The sequence below is a fragment of the Phascolarctos cinereus genome, unplaced genomic scaffold (assembly GCF_003287225.1).
Source record: "Phascolarctos cinereus isolate Bilbo 61053 unplaced genomic scaffold, phaCin_HiC Scaffold_3;HRSCAF=262, whole genome shotgun sequence".
Lineage (NCBI taxonomy): Eukaryota > Metazoa > Chordata > Mammalia > Diprotodontia > Phascolarctidae > Phascolarctos > Phascolarctos cinereus.
In genome coordinates this window covers 72,956,636-72,973,228 of record NW_027555736.1, presented here as the reverse complement: position 1 = coordinate 72,973,228, position 16,593 = coordinate 72,956,636, and the positions used below count along the sequence as shown (strand labels likewise).

The window sequence follows — 16,593 nt, the reverse complement described above, 5'->3', positions numbered from 1 at the left end:
AAGGGTTGCTTAAAGATACTAGAGGTGATAATTATCCAGAGGGATTTCATTACCACTGGGATGGTATTTGTTGATGTCTGTTCACGTGAGAAAAAGAAGATTGGCATTTGGATTATTAATAAAGGTGGAGCTGATTCTCTCCCTCTTAGAGATGAGGAGTTGCCTTGAGTAAATACATATTAGATGACTAATGTAGGATTACACAAATGGGGGAGAAGAACTTTTCTGTAGCTCTTTTTCCAACAACTGATCAGCCTACATTGCAGAGGCCAAGGAAGAGGAGAGGCTCTGGGTCTAGGAGGGGACAACTAGAAATTCAGACAATGGAATACTCTTTCAGAGTGTATCCAGCAGCTACAGTTGGCTCTTCCTTCCTCAGTAGCCTCACATGCTGCCTTTGTGTGGCAAAAGAAGGCAGCTATGAAGTTAACTATGTGCTAACACTAGCTCTGGGGGAAAAAATCTAGGGTCAAATGGAAAGAAACAAAGGATCTTAGTAGAGGCAGCTCAGCATGTTCTAAGTTGCACTGAATTTGGAGGCTGAGGATCTGGGATCAAAGCCTGTTTCTGCTACTGATGACTTATGTGATCTTGACAAATCATTTAAACTCTGTGAACCATGGGTTACTGATCTGTAAAATGAAGGTGCTGGACCAGATGGATGGTCATGAAATATCCTTCCAGCTCTAGGTCCAAGGAAAAACAGAATATCTCTCATCATCCATCTCAGCTTCTTACCAGCAAAGACTCTCTTTGACAGCACTGTTGGCAGACAACCACTTCTATTTATCAGAAACATTCCATTTCTATTTATCATAAAGGTCTCCCTTGTGTTGGTGTGAATTCTGCTTCTCTACCACCAATCCTTTGCTTCTACCCTTCTCCTCCTCTATATAAGAGCCCTCCAAATATCTGAAGAGAGCTAGCATTTCTTTCCTTAGTTGACTGTTTTCTTCACTAAATAAATCTAGTTCTTTAAATGGTTTCTTCCAGGACATGATTTCCAGACCTTTCACCGTCTTGTCTACTGTCTTCTGGACAAGTTCCAGTTTACCAAGGCATTGTTCCACTGCTTCCTTTGGAGAACTGAGTCCTCAGATTAATTTGATTTTCAGAATCAAAACTTTTCTTATGTTGGGAGTTGAATCATTTTCTGCAGTCTGGATAAGTGGGTCTTGTGGTTGTATCCTTTTGTCTTGGGAGAGATCTGTCTTCTCTATGGTTTATCCATTGAAATGGTATGGGATGAAATTTATTATAAACCTGGACAGCTATACCTTACCTTAGCAGGTGTGTTTGCTTATTCTATGAGACCCCAGAGAGTCTTAAAGGTCTCAAGATTTAATTTCATGAATCCCAATATTCTGTTAGCTATACTTAGAGAAGAACTCTGTGGAGTTCCCAGTTTCTTCTCCCTGTGTTCTCAATGAAATAACACCAGTATCTCTCTATTCTCTAGGTCATAGCCTGAAATGACCAACTTCATAGCTGCCGAAAAGAAAGGCTGGTGGTGATTTAGGGGCAATTTATTTACCATATATACATTCTGTTCCTGCTGTCTCTAAGGATGATAATACTGACCATGCTCTGGTCTTCTTCGTAGAGTCCTTGACTCCCTGTTTACAGCTAAGAGCTATAAGAGTTCATGTTGCTGCACAAAATGAGCACAACAGAATCTGGCCCCAGAAGGTACATAAAGGAGTGAGGGACATCAAAGGACTGAAATAATTTTGTAGCATTTTCTTTCAAATTTCATTTTAGTCTGCTATGCCCAGGACCACACCCTTCTTGTGAAACATCTCATCCAAAGACTACCCATTTTTCTTGTTTAGTGTTTACTGAGCAGGCTCAATTTGCTGAGTGATGCAGAGACATTTATATGACATGGTATCTTCCTGGGCACTTACATTTTTGGGTGGCATTACATAAACTTGAGTAAAAGAATGTTAAGAGGTTAACTTGCCCAACAGTTTCATTTTACAGATTAGTAAACTGAGATCCAGGAAGGTAAAGACTAACCCAACTTCATACAACTAACTGGGATAAGAAACTAGGTCTTCTGATTCCCAATCTAGTGTTGTTTCTGCCACACCACACATACATGTCATACAGTTAATCACAAAGGGTATTATCAAGCGCACCTTTATAGGACCTGTAACTAAACACGATGTTATGACAGTTTGGGAAATAGAGGAAGGAATTACCGTGATTGTGGGTGTAACTAAAGTTAATAGGATGCATTTTGGCTACTAGACAATCAATAGGTAAAATGAGGCAACGTTCATTCACAAAGCAAGCTGGGTCGGTCTTCCTCAGGCTGAGCAGGTCACTGCTGGTTTTCTCAAATGGGTTCATATCTTTGTTAGGCTTCCCTGGGATCTCTTTCTAATTTATGAAGTGCCTCCTCCCTCCACCCCCCAACAGCCCTGGAAGGGAGATAGCACAATTATTCCTACACCCATTTTACAAATAAAGAAACTAGAGAGGAGACATGACTGGCCTACTCAGTGAGGACTCAAACCTACATCTTCTGACTCTGCAGCCCATGTTCTTTCCATGGTCCATCTGGCCCTCACAGGTGGTCTTATCTTTCTGGTGTTGGATCTCTCTGGAGACTCTACTTTCAGGGTTAATTTTGTTCTGAGACAGTGGTAGAAATCAGGGCTAAAAAGTCACCCCCACCCACCCCAGTGGCAGCACTGGGTCCTCATTTATTGTCTTATTCACCAAGGACTGCTACAGTGCTGTGGTGGTGGGAGGGCATCACACTAACTTCATATGCAGATGACAGAGTGCAAAGGAAACTAGCCACAGGCTTCTGGTCCTATAGAGGCCAGCAATGACTTGTCAGAGGCTTCCAGCAATATCAGAATAAGGCTTTTGTACTGGATAAGGACAAATGGGGCAGGCAGAGCAGAAACAGTATTGGCAATAATTAATAAGAACACTCAGGATGGCCAAAAGAAGAGGATGCAGATCAATACTAGGTATGCAGAGAGTACCCTAGGAGATTATCGCCATCCTTTAGCTCTGTGTATAGTTTTTAGGTTACAAAGGGATTTCACATTTATTACCCCATTTGATCCTCACAACAGTTCTGTGAAGGAGGCAGGGCAGAGATTGTTGTCTCCATTTGAAAGACAAGGATATTGACTGTCAGAGATTCTGAGTGACTAACTCAAGGTTATGTAGTAAGCAAATGCCAGGGCTGGGGCTAGCCCTAGGTTTGCTGGGTCCCCTACTACTTCTGTTTGAATTGGCTTTTAACCTCAGTGCCCATCATGGTGCCTAGCTAACAGTAGGTTCTTAAAAAAAGTCACTGACTGATAGGAAAAAGAGAGGGAACGAGGAGTGTCCTGAAATATGCCTGAATGTCATACATATGACTGGGAAGAGAGAAAAATCGAATACACGACAGCAGAGCCAGCAGACAAATGGTCAGAAGAGGATGGCTACTGCATCAAGACCGAGACGTCGTGGGGACAGAGTTGCCTCAGTAAGCAACTCCCATAAGCTAGCCCTTTTTCTGTGCAGTTGGAAGCCAGATGCAAGCCACCCAGTGAACATTTATCGCACAGATGTTTGTGGGCAGCTGTGGGTGTGCAAACCACCTGCTACAAGTTTACAGCTTTGTTAAACTTGGTAAACACTAGGAATGGAATGGAATTGCCTCCCCACTCTACAGTGGCTTGTTACTCCTCCTTCTGAGGCCTTCCTCCTCAGATGTTTTGATTTCCCCATGGCCAGGCCTCCCATCTCTCCAGCCAGGGTGCTTCCTGCTGGAAGAGACCAAGAGCTGTCAATGCTCTATACCAGGAGTTTGGGATTGTTTTGGGGGCTTGGCACAGGATGCTGGATTAACTGCATTGCAGAGAGAGGAAGTAGCAGTGCTATCCTCCTGAGCTATTTTAGGACACTTGAACTTCTTATGTACATCCTACTGAGATCAGAACCATCTTCCACTAAAAAGAGTTCACTCACTTTGACTGGAGCCCGTCCTGCCCGTAGGGCTGCAGGAGATACTGGTGAACAATCTTGTCCCTGAGTGTTCCCGCCAGTTTGATTTTCTTTCTTGATCGATGAAGATTGATAATGTATAGTGTAATGGACCCACGGACGTAGTTGTGGCTATGATCCAGGAAGACAGAAGGGAGAATATTAAAACAAGGATGTCAGTGAGGTGCACCCCACCCTCCATGACATAGAGGCAGATTTCAAGAAAGATAGAGATTTAAAAAAAATAGAAGAATTTTCTTTTAAATGCTTCAGATTGGGAAGACTATTGGCTTAGGAACGTGAAGACTTGGGTTCTAGACCTAGTCTTGTCATTAACCATCAGCTGTCTTGGTTTTGGTTTCCTCTTCCAGAGCATTAGAGGGTTGATTTAGATTACTTTTAGGGTTCCATTTAATATTTTATGATGCTAAGAAGCCACAAAGTAAAGTTTTAAGCTATTTAAGGTCCTTGACTGCACAATACTTTTTGGAGACAAGAAGGGTTTGTCATTTTCTTGTCCCATGAGGAACTTGCTTCCCCCACCACCTCACTTATTGCTCTTGCTTCCCCATCAGCCTATCTTAAGCTGTCTTTTATTCTTAAAATTGCCCTCCATTCTTCCATAATCTTGTAGTTTGTTTGTACAGAGAAAGAAAACAAACAAAAAACTTCAGTCTTACAAAAGCATTTTTATATTTGTTTTTCCTAATTATCTCCCTTTCTCATTTAAGTCACCCTACTGATTTGGGAGTGGGTGGTGGAATTCATTATGTCTGCTTTTCTATTCAAAGAGACATCTATTAGGTTGTGAACTGCTTAAGTGAAGAACCCCATCTTTTATTTAAATTATTCAGAGCCCCTCACCGTAGTACTAGCACTTATCACCTAAGGGTTAGATAAAAGATCACAATATTAATGTTTGGATAAAATATCTGAGCAGGTGTGAATGGATGTTTCCATAGACTTGTCTGGATTATTGCACACTATTACATGACTAGGAACCTTTCTCTTTAGAATTACTAAATGACCACAAAATCTATTATGGGCCATATACAAGGAAAACTTTTAAAAAATTTATTTAGGATTATCATTTGTTTTACATTATTTCATGTAAAACATTTAACTTATCCTCTTCTAACATAAAGAACAAGGAACATGAAACTTAGTTCAGTAACTAAATCAATTAAATCAACATCTTCAGTTCTGTATCTTGGCCAATTAAGGAAGAGGGACCAAAAAAAAAAAAAAGAGAGAGATGCAAGGAAAGGAAACCAAAAAGAAAAAGAGAAAAACAGTGATAGAGAGTAGTGAGAGACTTAGGGAGGGAGCTACAAGGGGAAGAAAGACAAGTGAGGGAAGAAATCTTGAGAGTAGTACAGGGGATTTGGAAGCCTAGAAGGACTCCATTTCTATATGCAAGAGACTTAGGACTTGGGTTGGTACAATACAACCATGAGAGGATATTCAATACTTTTTTTTTGGGTGGGGGATATACTTTTTTTGTTAGGGTTAATCAAGTGATTAGAAATTTGGGAATCAAGCTGATAAGCCACCCAAAAGCATGACGCCACAATCTTCACAAGAAAGGGCAAAGTGAAATCTCCAAAGGGACAGGAGGCAGTTTCATAGGAAGGAAAACTATGTCCCCAAGCAGTTAGTCAGCTCTCTCAAAAATGCATGTTGTGGTCACAGGGAACTGGGTGAAAGAATATGGATGGCACAGAGTAAGCCACCGAAGGCTAAAACTGGAAGACATTTTAGAGATTATTTAGTCCAATGCCTCCATTTTATTGGTGAGGAAACTCGAGGTCCAAAGAGAAGTGATTTTTTTTTTTTTAGGTCATAAAACTTTATTATTGCTGTTGAGTTGTTTCGGTCACGTTTGGCTCTTCGTGACCCCATTTGGAGTTTTCTTGGCAAAGATGATGGAGTGGTTTGGCATTTCCTTCTCCAAATTATTTTATAGATAAGGAAACTGAGGTAAATAGGGTTAAGTGACTTGCCCAGGGTCACAAAGCTAGTAAGTGTCTAAGTCAGATTTGAATTCAGGAAGAGCAGTCTTCCTGAGTCTGGGCCCAGCACTGTGCAGTCCTCAGGCAGAACTGAGATTTGAAACCATGTACTCTGATGCCAGGTTCAGTGTTTTTCCTAATATAACACATCTTATTGACAGTTGAGCCATCTTCTTCCAATGAGGAAAAACAATGCATTCTTGGATCATGGATAAAGAGCTATAAGGAACCTGTGAAGCCATCTATCCCAGTCCCCTTAGTTCTCCAGATAAGTAAACCTCAACTCAGAGAGGATGAGTCACAAGGGCAGGATTTGAATCCAGGTCCTCTGACTCTAAATCCGTAACTCCTCCTACTGCACCATTACTAGGTATTACTGGTGGATGGACAGAAGGCTTGGTTTGGATGAGTGCCAAGTGTGGGGATTCCATTTAGTTATGGTAAAAAGGAAACTCAGCTTGTGAGCAAAAGCAAGAAATATTGGACCAATGGATGCCCCTTTTAGCCAAGACTAGAGTAATTTTCTTTTTTGATCGTCACCAGACTCCTCTTTCACATTTTAGTAGAGAAGGAGAGAGTGACTGGATTGCATTTACTAGTTATCCTCTATAGAAATAGAGCAGAATGAGTCCTCAGGGATAATGGTGGGATCAGAGGAAGTGGTGGGTGGGAGGGAAACCTGAAGTCGCTGTACAGTTATAGGGAAATTTGCCTTGTCAAGCTGCTTGGCAATCTTCCTGCTCCTTTCCCGTGAGTTCTCTCAGGAGGCTAACCCCTTGCAGAAAGCCAGTCCAGGTGGCAATGTACAGAACATGTTTCACAGTATGTACCTTAGCCAGAAGGGGACTGGTATTAAGAGTCAGCCCATCTGCCCAAAGCATCTCCTTGACTTTCTGCCATCAGTTAGGAAAAAAATTTTGTTGGCTGCACAGTTCAGAAGGTATGAGAGTTGACTTTCTGGCTTCTAAGATACCTTTGTAGTTTTGTGAGCATGGCCCAAATAAACAGTGTAGGGAGAAGTTAGATCCCCAGAATATTTGTTCTCTGAACCCCCGGAATAAATCTTTGAAGAACTATTGTTCTCTCAGGAAATGGGGCTAATTGGTCTCACCTTGGCCTTCTGTCCTTTTATTATAATAAATTATATATATGTTATATATTATAAATTATATGTATATATATTATACCATCTGCTTTTATTATTTTAGCTAATAAAACTTCCTGGGAGAAGTGGTCTGTGTTGAATTTCCTCCGCCTCTGCCTCATTTATGGTTAAGACATTTTCACCAGCAGAGAATCTCAGTATCTGGAGTTCATCTCCTCTAGCTGCTCTTTCCCTGCTTGACATTTCCCCTGTGTTGCCATGGGTGGGAGTGGGGACTGAGTCCAGGGATGGAAGACTGGGACTGACATATCCTGGACAGAGGAGGTAGAAGACATCAGGTGAGACAAACACCAGATGACCTCCAGATACCAAACAATCTTTGTGTAAAGGCCTCCCACAAGGCTGAAAAGGTTGTGAGGGAAATGGAGGCAGGTGCTTGGGCAGCAATGGACAAGCCCAGTGTTAGGTCAACCTCCCTGAAATTTAGGCTTGTCCATTGTCTCCAAGTCTATTTCAAACTTTTTTGGTTAAGAGTCAGGCCACATTTTGCCAAACATTTTTTCCTCTTAATTTTGAAGCCCCTGTGTATTTTAAGGGAAATTTAATCCACATGTTTCTGATTCATTTACACTTAACTCATCAAAATATTGTTTTGTAAGAGCCATTTGATGTCCAAGAAGCCTCAGGAATCTTTTTTATGAGGCCCTTTTTTTCTTCTGAGAAACAGGAAGTTCTGTTTTGCCAAGAATAAACGAACTTGAACCCCAAAAGGCTAGAGTCTGCTTCAAAATCTACTAAGTTCCAGTCAGTTCTGAACTTGGCTAGGGGCCTTTTTTCCTCCCCAGGAACATACAATATCTTTAAAAGATGGTCTGTACTCAGAGGTTGTCTAGTCAAAACTTGCCTGTTCCTGCCACAAGTGGATCTAGGGAGGGGACTGCCACCCTCCTAGATTTCTGGTAATTTGTTAACATAAGAGCGAGATGCAGAGAAGCACCTGTCTGACCCTTTTCTCCCCATAAGTCAGTCATTAGGGAGAGCTTTAAAATAGCTATAAGTCCAACAATGGAACAAGAAGGATGCCTTCTTGTCAGAGGAAGTGTTCAAGCATAGGCCAGATGGAGGCTGCAGAAGGGATTCCGAAATTGGGAGGTTAGATTAGATGATTTCTGAGGTCTCTTCTGACCCTAATGAATACTGTTCTTTGTAAATGAAGATGACTTCAGAACTGCCATCAGGAAGTAAATTGCTTTGAGTGATTTGGGGTTATCTATGTTCAATCCCTCTTGAGTCCCTCTTGAGCCAAAGACCATGCACTCTGAACATCGGGGTGCAGTCTCTAGCTATGCAATTCAATTTAATTTAATTCAGTTTGGCTGAAATGTGGAGTATGTAATGGGGAGTAATATGAAATTAAGTTGGAAAGTTATGTTGGATTCAGATTATGGAGGGCATTAAATGCCAGGACATTTCTTTTTCTTTTTCTTTTTAAAGGCAATAGGAATGTGCTTAAGGTGAGTAGCAAGTTGACCTGGCCAGATCTGTGCCTCAGGAAGATTACCTTGGTAGTTGTGTGGAAAGTAGATTGTGGAAGAGAGAGACTTAGAGTAAGGAGACCAGTTAGGAAGGTCTTGTAATAGTCTAAGCAAAAGGTAATGAGGATCTGAAAACAAAGTGCGTGAGATTTTGGGAAGTAGAAATGACAAGATCCGACAATTGCCCAGACACGGGGTTTGAGGGAAAGTGAAGAATCAAGAATGATTCCAAGCTGGCAAATGACTGTAGATGGCTGGGACAATGATAAAGCCTTCACCAGAAATAGGGAAGTTTCACATTAAGGAATGCTAACTAGCTCACATCAGGTTTCATCAGCACCATACACAAAGTAACTGAACTATTAGTTGTGCATGTGTCTCTTTCTATTACTACTATGAAGTTCTTTTTAATTCTCAGGGGAAAAGAAGACTTCTTAGAGTTTTTATGAAGACTGGTCAATAAGGTTAGAGAGAAATAAGCATGTGTGGGTTGTTGGTATTTAAACATCACAGTAGCAGTTTCTTAAAGAAAGGGCTTGGGTAGAGGACTGTGGGGAAGCTGACTTTTTATTTCTTAGGATAATAAAAACACAGCTTCCTATTTATCTAGGACTTGCTTCTAAGGAATTCTCCACATTCTTGGAGGATTGTAAATGGAGAAATAAATTTTTTCCAATACTAGTGATGGAAAATGCTTATTCAATATGACAGAGTGCTGGAGTCCAACACGTGGCCCTTGGGACAGATTTAACCTGACTGACTTGAGGATATGGCACACTTCAGACCTCTAACAAATCCACTCTTACTTAATTAGCTATAACACACGCACTGTTAAGTCGGGAGCCATTACCTGCCTGCTTGCTATTATTGTCTACCTGACCATAGCCAGGTGTCTTGCATCAATTAGTAATTGTAATTAGAAAAAAAATCACGCAGGCCCCACACATACAGCTTTCTGATTACAGAGCCCGCCAGCGACAAAACCGGGACATCCCTGACCCAGGCTCAGGGCTTCTTCATTCAGTGTGATTTCTGGTAAACCTGCTATACCTCATGAGCATCTCTGTCCTGTGTAACAGGCCACCGCCTTCTGAAGACCAGTGACTGAGCTAGTGGTATCGTAGGGGGCCAGCTACAACTGCACATTAACACTGGCTTTCTAATGACCTAACAGAGACATTAGCTCAGTGCCCGGCACACTGTGGATGTTTAACAAATGCTTGTGGAAGTGGACTTACCCAAGTTTCTCACTGTTGACTACATAAAGAGGTAACCCCGCAGCTTGGCTTATAAGGCCCTCCAGTCTGGCTTCAAGATTGTCAGCCTTATTTTACACTCACACTCTCCTCATACGCTCTTCTTTGTCTGCTACACATATCCCAAATTCTCTTGCCTCCGTACCTTTGCTGGGGACATTCTGCCCTCCCTGTCTCTGTCTGGCTGCTCTTCAAGGTCCAACTTAAATGCTACCTTCTCTCTGAATCCTTTTCAGATTTCTCCAGTTGGAAGGGACTTCTTTCTCATCTGATTTTACAGTACTTTATTCATGTCTTATGCACTTATTATATTCAAAATAGTATATTATTTATATGTAGATGTCTTTTTTCCTCCTTACTACTTATATCCAGCTTCTTGTGAGCAGAAACCAAGTTGTACTGATATCTTCAATACTTAGCACATAGTAGATGCTTAAAAATGTTTTCTGCATGAGAGGGAACTAGATGGTGCAATGGCCTGGAGTCAGGAGGACCTGAGTTCAAAGGTGGCCGGAGGCACTTACTCCTATGTGATCCTGGGCAAGTCACTTAACCCCGATTGCCTCAAAACAAATAAACATGTTTTCTGCATAAATTTAATTCAACAAACATTTATCATTGTGTGCATGGTACTGTCATAAGTAGTGGAATAGAGAGCACTGAATTTAGAGTTAGAGAGTATGGGTTCAAATCCTAGCTCTGCCACTTTCTATCTGTGTGACCTTGTGCAAGTCACTGTCATCTCTCAGGGTCTCAGTTTCCTCGTCTGTAAAACAAGAATGCTGGACTAGATCAGTGGTTCCCAGCCCAAGAACTGAGCACCCCTTAAAGCAGGGGAATTAGGGGTCATTCTCATTAAATAACTATATAATTAAATATGCTCTTTGGATTGACTAAATAATGTCCCATATACATGTATTACTGTTTTCAAATGTATTAGATATAGGTCTGATTAATAAAATAAAAATTCCCTTAAAATCAACATTTTAATCATCAAAACATACTAATGTACAATTGCTACCAAATGGGAGGAGCTCTGAATTTTTTTTTATGTAAAAAGGGGTTCTTGTACTCAAGAAGGTTGGAAAGCACTAGACTAGACCTCTACTGTATCATCCTGTAATCTGACTTCAAGGAGTGTACAAATAATGGATGAAAGAATGAATGAAAGAATCAGTTTTGCTTAGGTGGTTGGAATGACACTTGGAATGTGGCGATGCTGTAGACTCCAAGGCCTACCATCATGGATGAACTATTCTCCTGGACACTACCCAAGCCAGATTCTTCCAATACAAGTCCCATATACTTTCCTTAGCTGCCAGACTGATAGAAGGCAGTTGCAGAATGAATGGCCACAAAGAGCACTTCCTATACATTTAGTATTAGAAATTAGTATTAGTAAGAATGTTAAACTAGAATGTGGTACTTCTCAAAGTCCGGATTTGCAAAGATTATACTTCATCATCATTCTTTGCTGAACACATTCTCTAACTGATTATGAGAAAACCACAGACCAAGTCAGGGCCAGGAACTTCTAGTCTGACACAAATTACCTTCCTAAAATCAATTTTAATCTTTCTTACCAAGTTTCAACCCACTTCTTAAGTCAATATTGTGTTTGGTTCCCTCTCCTCCCAGATAGGTGTTTCCACCCTTTTGTTCCACTTATGTGGAGTGATTAGAATGTAGGCAGTGTGCTTTCCCATGGAGGCAGAAGATACTGAAATCATTTTTCTCCTCTATGATTGTGGTCCTTCTTTTGGGTGGTTGCTTCTGGGGCCTGAGACAAGGAAAACAATGTTTCCTTATATAATGATCTGATAACAACAAACAAATGCCATAAAGTAGTCACTCCCTGGATAGGGCTTCCTGTTGAGCAAAAGGGGTGCTGAAAATCACCTGGCATATGACCAAGCCCAATCCCTGTTCATCCACAAAAGATAATTGTGTCTACAGACAAGACAACTGGCCCCTAGTTCCCTCTACTATGAGAGATTCTTTGAAAAGTCTTATCATGAGAAATCAACTGGGCCGGGCTCCTCTATCATCAAGCAGGGGGAAGAGGTGACTGTTGTAACATGACCACGCAGGGCCCTTTGTACTATGCATTCCTATGATCGTCTTCTGATAACCCTAGTGCAATAGCTCTATCTAGTGACTCTTTCCTACCCCCAAGTTTTCATTATGCTCAGAGATGCTCTGTTTCCTCACTAAAAGAAGGGTTTTTCTTTAACTGGTTTGTCTGTTTTCCTCCTTCAACTGGAAAGTGATATTTCCTACTAAGACAGGCATTTTTTGCCAAGTAAGTTTCACTATAAGGTATCCAGTGAGTATTGATCTCCATTTTGTGTAGGATCTAAAATTTATAAATGCAATACTATTGCCTCACCCTCAGCCTCTTGGAGCATAAGAATAGGTGTTTCATACTTTGAAATTGATGAAGTAAAGAGAAAGAGAGCTTAAGCAACTTCCAAATCTTTCTAAGAATAAACTTAGGGTGATTGAGAAGGTTTTCAATGAACTCGATTTAAAACCTGTGTTTTTAAACTTGTATTTTAGTCAGTTCATCTTTACACCCTTTATCATTCAGGTACAGTGATCCTGTCAGCATTTTTCAGCACAGTAGTAGGCAGGCATAGCAACAAGCTCAAAAAGAATCAACAGGCTCTGGTGGCATTCCTGCCAAAATGGCTCTAGTATCCGATTCTGGGTTCTTTCTTCAAGCTATTAAAAGGGTGAAGGAGCAATAAACAGCCCGAAAGGACCCCTGAAATGGCACCTACGGGTAGACTTACTTGTGGTGGCTTGTGCAGTGAGCATAAATGCGTAATTTGTCGCGGATGACTCTGCCAGGCCGTGGCTTCCTCTGGAGGCCAGCAACGTGCACTGCCAGAACTTTGGGTCCAATCAGGCGCTTATACAGGAGAGAGAGCCAGTAGTCCTAGGGGCAAGACAGAAAAGAGCAGAGAATAAGAGAACAAGATAGTCAAGTGAGGGACAGGGGGATAAACTGATTTGCCCAAGACTCCAATATGAAGTTATCAGCTAGCCTTGTGACTTCTGCTTGTTGTTCAGACGTTTCAGTCGTGTCCCAGTCTTTGTGACCTCGTTTTCTTGGTAAAGATACTGGAGTGGTCTGCCATTTTCTTCTCTAGCTTATTTGACAGATGAGGAAACTGAGGCAAACAGAAGTTAAGTGACTTGCCCAGGGTCACTTAAGGTAATTCAGGTCAGTAAGTGTCTGAGGCCAGATTTGAACTCAGGGTCTCATGAATCTTCCTGACTCCAGGCTCAACACTCTATTCCCTGCACCACCTAGCTACCCCTCTGACACAAAGTAAACTCTTAATAAAGAAATATTTGTTGAACAATTATCCAGTAACCTGAACTTCTTCTTGATGACTGGTGACTAGGAGTTGGAGGGTGATGAGGAAAGCATACTCCTGTTATAGGACCCCACCCCCAAGTCTTTAATACTGACCAGGATCCAGTCTTTGCCTTGTGATTTTTCCAGTACTTTCTCTCTTTTTAGCTTGGGGGTACTTAATTTCTGTCACTTGCTAGCTGGACGTGGTAGCTATCACAGAGAAACTGTCAGCTTGCCCTTATTACAGAGAGGCTCTAGCCACTATACTCTGGCACAATGAATACGAGGTCCTTGAAAGCCCCAATATGTCTTCTATAGCCCTTGGATTTTCAAGAGTAGATTGCCTAAGGCCATACATCTAGTAAGCAGTGCAGCCAGGACTCAAGTTCAGTTCTTCTGAATGATATCTTACTTCAAACTCTATTGTTCTAATGGTTTATTCTGGATTGTTCACAAAGTAGGAATCGCTCATGAAATAAATGGGAAGTGGATAGAGGTATGCAAAACAATGGAATATATTGTAGTATCGTTCAATATATGAGCTTTAAATTCTCAATTTATACTTCAGATTTAGTTTTATTTTCATATCACTCACTAGTTTACCACAGGCTAGGGTAACTGAAATATAAGGTTATTATTAATGCTAGAACCCAAATGGCAACCCTTGCTGCCACTTAAACTTTGGGAGGGTAGTGCAGAGATAATGCCACTAGTTAGCAGGACAAGAGAAAAGGATCATTGAGCCTCTCTCCCTCCGGTCTCTATCCCTTCCAAACTATTCTATACATTGCTACCCAATTAGTCATATAACTTATTTTTGCCTAAATTTCTTCATTTAGAAAATAAAGAAAATGATAGCAGGCAAACTCATAGGGCTGTCAATGGGGAAAGCCTTTTTTAAGTTTGAAAGCACTATATAAACATATTTTTTCTATCATTGTTATCATTACCATCATCCTCAAAGGCCACAGGAAGACCCAAGGTGTACTGATTACCCAAGGGAAGAAGGGTCTACAAAAGGCTATCAACCATGGAGTAGCCATTCTTGTTACACACTTGGCAGTACAAGTGTCAGTCTCTATGGTAGAGAATAAAGAAGTGAAATTAAAATCAAGTAGCTTTGTCTTCTCTCTGTTGTCAGTTATTATCATCTTTTCCACTCTGAGCAGAAATCCTATCTTTGATCCTTTTGTTTCCTCCACTATAGTTTTTTTTTAAAAAAACCAACAACATTTTGTTGACAACCTTTTGAAATTAAATTTTCCCTCTTTGTGTTAATATTTTTAGTTCTTCTTGCTTATTAACCAAACCATATAGGGTGGCTAGAAACCGTGGGTTTTATTGCTGGTTCCATTCTTTTATTTTTTTCTCTAATGAATTACTAAGCATCTCTACTGTTCTTTTCCATATGTTGTAGCTACTACTCTCCATGGCATTTAGCGACAGTGCACAGTATATGAAGGAGAGCAATAGGAAACGAAACTTAAAAAGTATAAATTTGATTACAGAGGACCGTAAGTGTCAGGCCTGGGAGTTTAGACTTTGCTTGTTAGGCAAAGGGGAACCACTGGAGTTTTTCAAGCAGAGGAGTGATATAATCACAATTGTGGAATAAGAATATTATTTGGTTCAGTGGATAGAGTACTGGGTCTGGAATCAAGACCTGAATTCAAATCCAACCTCCAACATATACTAGCTATGTGACCTTGGGCAAGTCACTTAACTTCTTTCACATGAAAAACTGAAAGAAGAAGAAACTGGAGCTAGGGAAACATATTAGGGGGCTGCTGAAGTGAAGGGCTGTATGCTAGGCCTAGCTTTGCAATTAATCATCACTTTATCTCTCTAGATCCCAGTTTCCTCATCTATAAAATGAGGGGATTGGAAAGCACTGTATCATACTGGATACTGTGGTCCAGGACCACTATTATGGCTATAAAAATAGAGAGGAAAGAGTGAATCCAAAGGAAGAGCTGATAGGAGTTGGTGACAGACTGAATACATGGGATGAAGGAAAAGGAGGAATCAAAGAAGACTCTCATACTTTTATCCAGGAGACTATGTGCAGTCCCCCTTTACCTTTTTGTATGAATGCAAAACTCATGGTTCCAATCCTTAGATTTCCAGGAGGAAGAGAGGATAAATATAAGGACATGCATATGTGGTAGGTCCTTCTTTTCACACTGGTGGTGTTGATCCAGAACATTACACTTTGGAAAAAGAGCCTTATAGGCTGCATTATTAGGAATGTTCCTGTATTTGTTTCTTGTTTTTAAGAGATATAATTTAATAAACAATATACAAATCCAGTAGAGGTTCCAATGCTTTGTAGTTCATGGAAGTTATTAAGGAAATCTTCTCAGTATTTAGTTGAGACTTCTACCAACTCACCTGAAGTAGAGTCTACTCAGCCTCAGTCCCTACTCTACGTGATTGCTAAAACTAGTTTTGCAGAAATATCACTTTAATCATATCATGCCTCTCCTCAAAAATACAGGTAAATGCTACAGTTTACAAAATCAAGTCCGAATAGCTGCCTAACTTTTATGGACTTTTATAATCTTATGACATTCAGTTCAACAAAAATTTATTAAATGCAATTATTATGCTGGGTGCTAGTCCTGCAAAGAAGACAATAAGCACAGCCACTTCCCTCAAGGAATTTATAATTCACCTGGGGGTGGGAGGTGGAGAGAGGTAACAGGACATGTACACAAATTAGAATGATAATCTGATACCTAGATGCACCTATGTTTCACTGGTGCAGGTACTCCCTCTACTGGTAAAGATCACAATTCTCCTTGTCTTCTTACCTTATATATTTTTAGCCATGTCTTTTCATATAACTTCCATAAAGGATCTACCTAAAATACTAAGGAAATTATTCATTCTTTCAATATTTCATTGATGCTAGCATAACATTCAGTCTGTCCAACAATTATGTGACCAATATTATGGTGAAATAGTATAAACTTTCTATAAACCTCTGTAACTCTGAAACTGCAAAAGAAAGTAAGTATTTGCTGGATACAGAAAAAGTATAGTTGAATTGACAATATAATAAGATATAACTCACACACTAAGTAAAAACTTCATGAGTTAATTTTGGAGAAATATTAATACTTAGAACTTTTACTCAAGATCCTAACCCACTCTCCCAACCAAATCCACATACTAACAACAGTTTGTTGGTTCATTATTCATAATTTGACTATAGGGATTCCCCCATGGCGGTCAATGTCCAACTGTCACCCTTGCTGACCTTGCAAGAAACAGAAGACACTGAATCTGCCCCTAACACATGAAAAAAGGGGAATAATAG

The 16,593-nt window shown here is 40.5% G+C and overlaps 1 protein-coding gene across 1 annotated transcript in view; it reads right to left on the bottom strand.

The window, feature by feature from the left end:
* HPSE2 (heparanase 2 (inactive)) overlaps positions 1-16,593 on the bottom strand; it is a 730,238-nt gene that overhangs the window by 37,870 nt on the left and 675,775 nt on the right. Inside the window, exons 10-11 of the mRNA XM_020996755.2 lie at positions 12,700-12,845; positions 3,982-4,128 (exon numbers count right to left, since the gene is read on the bottom strand). Coding sequence (XP_020852414.1) covers positions 3,982-4,128; positions 12,700-12,845 — 293 coding nt within the window. The remainder of the gene's footprint in view (positions 1-3,981; positions 4,129-12,699; positions 12,846-16,593) is intronic.